Raw genomic sequence first — 5,906 nt, 5'->3', positions numbered from 1 at the left:
TATAACACACACACAGAGACACACTTTAAAGACTGAAACGCGTTAGCTAAGTTCTCGGTGCTTCATGCTAACCAGGCCTCTGAGCCAAACAGCGTCATTTTGTCCTCATCCAGTAAAACTAGATCCAAATCTCTCAATTTCTCTTTCCAGCGGGGCTCTGGGTTCGTGCAGGGTGGAGTCTAAAGGAAGCCGTCAGAACCCCGAGGTGTGCGCACTGAGCCCAAACCCCGCCCCGCATCCCCCATGAGGTCCCTGGGGGCCCTTAAATGAGCAGGGCCCCGGGGCTTCCAATCCCGTGTTGCACTCGGGCCTGAGCGAGCGGGCTTATCTCATCCCGTGGGATTTGTATTTTTTTATTTTTTTATTTTTATTTTTCTAAAAGATTTTCATCCGACCTGACTTGGGAATATGAGCTCTTCGAGCCCCGACCAGCGCCTGGAGCACCTGCTCAGCGCCGTGGAGAGCGAGTTCCAGAAGGGCAGCGAGAAGGGAGACGTGACGGAGCGGGACATCAAGCTGACGCTGGAGGACGCGGAGCTGTGGAACAAGTTTAAAGAGTTGACCAACGAGATGATCGTCACCAAGACTGGGAGGTAGGTCTGAGGAGCGCAGGCCGCGGCAGGGACTGGAGGGAACTTCTTAATGCAAACATTATTATTATTATTATTATTATTATTATTATTATTATTATTATTATTATTATTATTATTATTATTCTAACATAACATTCAGAGACCTTAAACGGATTAGAAAAAGTCGACCAGTCTGACCTGTGTCCGCAGGAGGATGTTCCCGGTCCTGCGGGTCAGCGTGTCCGGCCTGGACCCGAACGCCATGTACTCGGTGCTGTTGGACTTTGTGGCGGCGGACAACAACCGCTGGAAATACGTGAACGGGGAGTGGGTCCCCGGCGGCAAGCCGGAGCCGCAGAGCCCCAGCTGCGTCTACATCCACCCGGACTCCCCCAACTTTGGGGCGCATTGGATGAAAGCGCCCGTCTCCTTCAGTAAGGTGAAGCTCTCCAATAAGCTGAACGGCGGAGGACAGGTGAGGAGGGGAAAGAAATGGAATATATATATATATTTTATTACAATTTATTTGTTACAGGTGTGATTAAAAATAACTATTACCCAATAGGGATTCAAGTTTTTGAATAAGTTGAGGTACTGGAGATTTTTTTTCTTGAAAATGCTCATATGGAGAATTTGTGCTTTAAAAATCGGCATGAGTTTTTTGCTCTCATTTTTATTTAAGAATTTTGACATGTGTTTTTACATATTAAGTTCAACGAATAGAAGTGGCATTAAAAAAATACAAATCAAGCCATCAGGTTGAACAAAGTACTATCCCAAAGAGAAAAAGAAACAGAAACAACAGATCATAACATAACTTGTATTTCATCTTATTGTCTTCAAGGAATTAAAGTAATCGATAAGAGGTTGTCATGCCTGAAAAATTGTTAAATCTACATCATTTTAAATTTTTGATTACTTTTATACAACATTGGTTTTCTTGCTTCAATTTAATAAAAACTTTGCACACCTGTCGTACAAGTAACTGATGTTTCTGTAGATCATGCTGAACTCTTTGCACAAGTATGAGCCGAGGATCCACATCGTGAAGGTCGGAGGAATCCAGAAGATGATCAGCAGCCAGTCGTTCCCCGAAACCCAGTTTATCGCCGTTACCGCCTACCAGAACGAAGAGGTCCGTTGTGCCCACAACCATTAACAAAAACAGTTTGTCCCAATACTATGATATGTATTGCGAGGTATTCTGACATCTTTGTTCTTTTCCACAGATCACTGCTCTAAAGATAAAGCACAATCCCTTTGCCAAAGCTTTTCTGGATGCCAAAGAAAGGTACGGAGTGCTTCACCTTACATGACAGAACAACAGGCCTGGAAACTAATTCTCCAAACACATGACTTACATGAAGATGTTGTTTTAATACGGTTTAGTAGACATGAATTCTTAAAAAAGAAACTTGTTTTATTTCAGTCTTTGTCTTTCATATTATCAATAGATGTCTGTACATAGTCATGTCATGTTTGGTGCTGTGTCCAAGGAAGGACCTGATGGTGTACTTCCATTTCAGGAGTGACCATAAAGACGTGTCCGACCACAGTACAGACGGCCAACAGTCCGGCTATTCTCAACGTACGTTTCGTCTCTTCAGACTTGACGTCTTCAAAATGTCGAGAAAATTGAAAGTGAACATCAACGAGATGTTAATGATCTGAGCTATAGATTGATGGTTTTGTGCTGGTCTTTCCTCTGCAGTTGGAGGTTGGTTCCTCCCAGGCCAGAGTCCCATCTGCCCCAACAACAGTCCGCCTCAGTTCAGCAGCACAGCTAGCCACCCGTCTGGCTCGTACTGCGAGCGCTACTCCAGCCTGAGGAGCCACAGGGCGGGTCCGTACCCCAGCCACTACCCCCACCGGAGCTCCAGCACAAGTAAAACCTTCTTGGAATTCCCTCAACAGAACGTTGTGATTGAACGCTGTCAGGATGTAAAGAGGAGAGTTTGCTTTCACTTCCTTGTTCTCACTTCCTTTTCAGACAACTACATGGACAACAACTCTGGGTCTCTGCCCACCCATGACGGCTGGTCCGCCCTCCAGATTCCCAACTCCACGGGGATGGGCACTCTGTCTCACACCACCAACTCCACGTCTAATTCTGGGTGAGACTCTTAAATGTTGCGTTCTGTCGTCTACATTTTGATCAAGTGAAGTTAAAGAGACTGCATCAGTCAACTTACTTCTTCATCTTGCCCACAGTCAGTACCCCAGCCTCTGGTCGGTAGCCGGCACCACACTCACCCCTTCAGGCTCGTCCTCCAGCTCTGTACCTGGAGGTCTGACCTCCCAGTTCCTGAGGGGCTCCTCATACACGGGCTTGACCTCCTCCCTACCCGTCTCCTCGCCGTCCACCATGTACGAGCCCAGCCTGAGTGAAGTTGGAGTCGGGGACGCCCAGTTCGAGAACTCCATCGCCAGGCTCACGGCGACATGGGCACCTGTAGCTCAGAGCTACTGAGGCCTCGCTTCCTGTCTGGCCTCAAGGTGTGGTACAGACTAAGGTACGCGGATGTCCTGCCAGGATTCTTGTGAAAAAAAAAAAATTGATCATTTAATCCAGTTTGTTATAAAAAGACACAACTCAGACCAAGATCACGGTTGTACATTATGTTTAAATAGACTAATTTGAGACTCACGGTGCAACGAGTACAACAATCTGCTTTCTAACAGCCAACAAGATGTTTGTCAGGCATGACTTCTAAGTGAAATAAGAGATCTTCTGGCAGCCTTTCAGTATTGGCCTGTGTATTGAATTATAGCAGGCACAGACTGGGTCATTTGTGCAATCTGTAGCTCATTGCCAAATGAGGCAATGCTACTTTTGGGAAAGAGCAAACTCACTTCATCAGTAGACAGATCTGCGCTTCGGGTTTTGAATGCAAACTTGCTCTTAGGCTTCCAAATGATTTCCCACCATGTTCTCTAATATTTTGTTTTTGTTCTTAACCCAAAAAGATAAAAAAATAGTTCCACTAACAGGAAAATGTACATGTGTGTATATAGAGTAAATTAATGTGTGTATTTGCCCTTTACGAACGTTTCCAAAGTGCCTTCAGATTCCTGGACTAGAATGAGTCCCACGCCTGTACATAAGCTTTCTATTTCTATTTGAACTTGCTGCAAGTTTTTATTTATGTCATTTAATAATAAATTAAAAAAATATCTGCTTTCTCAAATGTGTATTTGTCTGTTTTGTTTTTCTTTTTTTGGGAACTATTTTTAAGTCGGATCAAGTGTAACAAAGTGCAGTGACTGGGAAAGTGCACTCACCCCGGAAAAAAAATGCCTTTTTTAAAAATGGAAATAAGATGTGGATTAATAACTTCAGCACTTCTTCCACCTGTGGTTGACGTTTCATCTTGAATAAGTCAACAGAAAATCTGTTCAAACGAAAACATTTCAAAATGCAGCTTGAAAAGTACACACACCCTGGAACTGAAACTTTTTAACACACGTTTTGACTGAATTTAAGAATTTAGTGTTTAATTGGAGTCAACAAATGTTCTACACCTTCAGTTGGTAATATCTACCTTCTCTACAATTCAAGGATAGCACAGGAAACAATGCTACATGATAAAAACAAAGCAACTGTTTCATACGAAGGTTTTCTAGATACAGGCTAATTTGGAAACCCCGTCTGGGTAGATTTAGATTGTGAGGACTGATTTCAGATGGCTCTGTAGATTTACACTTTGTCTCACATAATAAATTCCAGTTCAGTTAAATATGTTTTATTTTATGAATAAATAAATACTCAGTTCCATCTATATAAAGTTGGAATCTTTTCATATGAGTTTAAGCTCACATGAAATCAAAAGTAAATGAAGTTATAAAATCTTTACTTTGATTTCATTTCTTGTTCAGAGCTCAGAGCAGCAGAGCAGAGACAACTCCATCAGGTTAACAGTGTTTCTTATTCACGATGAACAAAGTATGATTATTCTTCTGTTGAAATTCAGATGCTTTGGGATATTTCTTTCTTTTTTTTTTTTTTTAACCCAAAGTCGGTTTTATTACTGGATAAGTGTTTGTACTTAACTGGTGGCAGTTAACTCAGACAGCTGAGACAAGACTGGTCAAATCTGGTTTTGTGTCGGTGACTGACTGTTGGACCAACAGAAGGAATCACATCAGGAAGCAGGTGGAGACCAACAGCCAATAAAAAACATGGAACTGGCACAATAGGAAGTTAAAGTTTCTTTGTGGTATTTGTTTTAACATTGACCTTCAATTAGTCAAATATGATTAATTAATATTCAAACATGTCAATTTATTTACATTTTTTTTTCTAATTTTGGTTGAACCATCAAACCTTTTGTATCTCAAGAGCCTTTAATACAAAATACTGTTCATATATCATAACTGAAATTATGTATGTGTAATTCCACCAGAGGATTCTCTACAAAAATTCAAAAATATAACAAGACGAAGATCAAACATTTACTGAAAGAAGGTAGCTTCTTTTCCACTGGCTTTATAATTGCACAATTTGACATTTCAAAAATACATTTGCTTCATTGAAACAACCAGCAAAAATCTGGTTCCAGCACAAACCCTGACCTTGCACTGGGACCAGTAGGTGGAAAAAAGCCTCCTGAGGTCAAAGTTCAAATGAGAAGAGCAGGTTTGATTGAACAGGAGCTGTTGAAGGGATCCGCAGCAGCGCAAGTCCTGATTTTAAAACCCATGGCTTTTGCCCATGGCTTTTAAAAGCCATGGGCAATGTGCAAGTGGGCAAAGTGGGCAATGCACATGTGCAAAAGTGAGACTTTTGCACATGGGCAAAAGTCTCACTTTTGCCCATGTGCAGCAAACTTCAATCAACAAACTTTTGGCCCCCGCTTTATGAGCTTTCCTTAAATAACAGCGGCAGCATGGCTGCGCTAAGTGGACGCAACTTCAACGACATGTGACCGAAATGAAAGAGTCCGGTTACAGAAGTCCGCTGGACGGTGCGTCGCAATTACTGGCACCCTTTTGTTACAATCTGCATTCTGGTGCGACGTACGGCCAGCGCGCTCAGATCCGCATGTAGGACAACATGGACCCGAAATGTCAACGCAAGGGTCTGAAATGATACAATAACGCGCAGGTCAGCCTTACCACTGGCAGACAGAACACCAAATTCAGAAGATTGTCCAAACCTTTATGTGGACAACATAATCTAAACCACAGACTGGAGTTTAAGGTCGCTCTATGCACTGAAGTCTCTTGTCCTGTTTGTAGCATGTTCATAAGTTAACAAAGACGTCGTTTGAGATTAGGAGCCAACTACCTGAGGAGAGACGAGAAATGAAAAATGATTTGAGTTTCCAGTCATTT

The 5,906-nt window shown here is 42.5% G+C and overlaps 1 protein-coding gene across 1 annotated transcript; it reads left to right on the top strand.

Annotated features, from left to right (window-relative positions):
- Window positions 1–289: 289 nt before the first annotated feature.
- Window positions 290–3,746, top strand: tbxta (T-box transcription factor Ta). The gene is made up of 8 exons (XM_008421334.2): window positions 290–593; window positions 783–1,047; window positions 1,573–1,707; window positions 1,802–1,863; window positions 2,099–2,160; window positions 2,284–2,457; window positions 2,563–2,686; window positions 2,784–3,746. Exons 1-8 carry the CDS (start codon window positions 409–411, stop codon window positions 3,040–3,042), a joined length of 1,266 nt encoding a protein of 421 aa, XP_008419556.1. The 5' UTR covers window positions 290–408; the 3' UTR covers window positions 3,043–3,746.
- The last annotated feature ends 2,160 nt before the right edge of the window (window positions 3,747–5,906 follow it).

This window comes from Poecilia reticulata, linkage group LG11 (genome assembly GCF_000633615.1).
Source record: "Poecilia reticulata strain Guanapo linkage group LG11, Guppy_female_1.0+MT, whole genome shotgun sequence".
NCBI lineage: Eukaryota > Metazoa > Chordata > Actinopteri > Cyprinodontiformes > Poeciliidae > Poecilia > Poecilia reticulata.
This window is presented reverse-complemented; position numbering and strand designations above follow the sequence as displayed.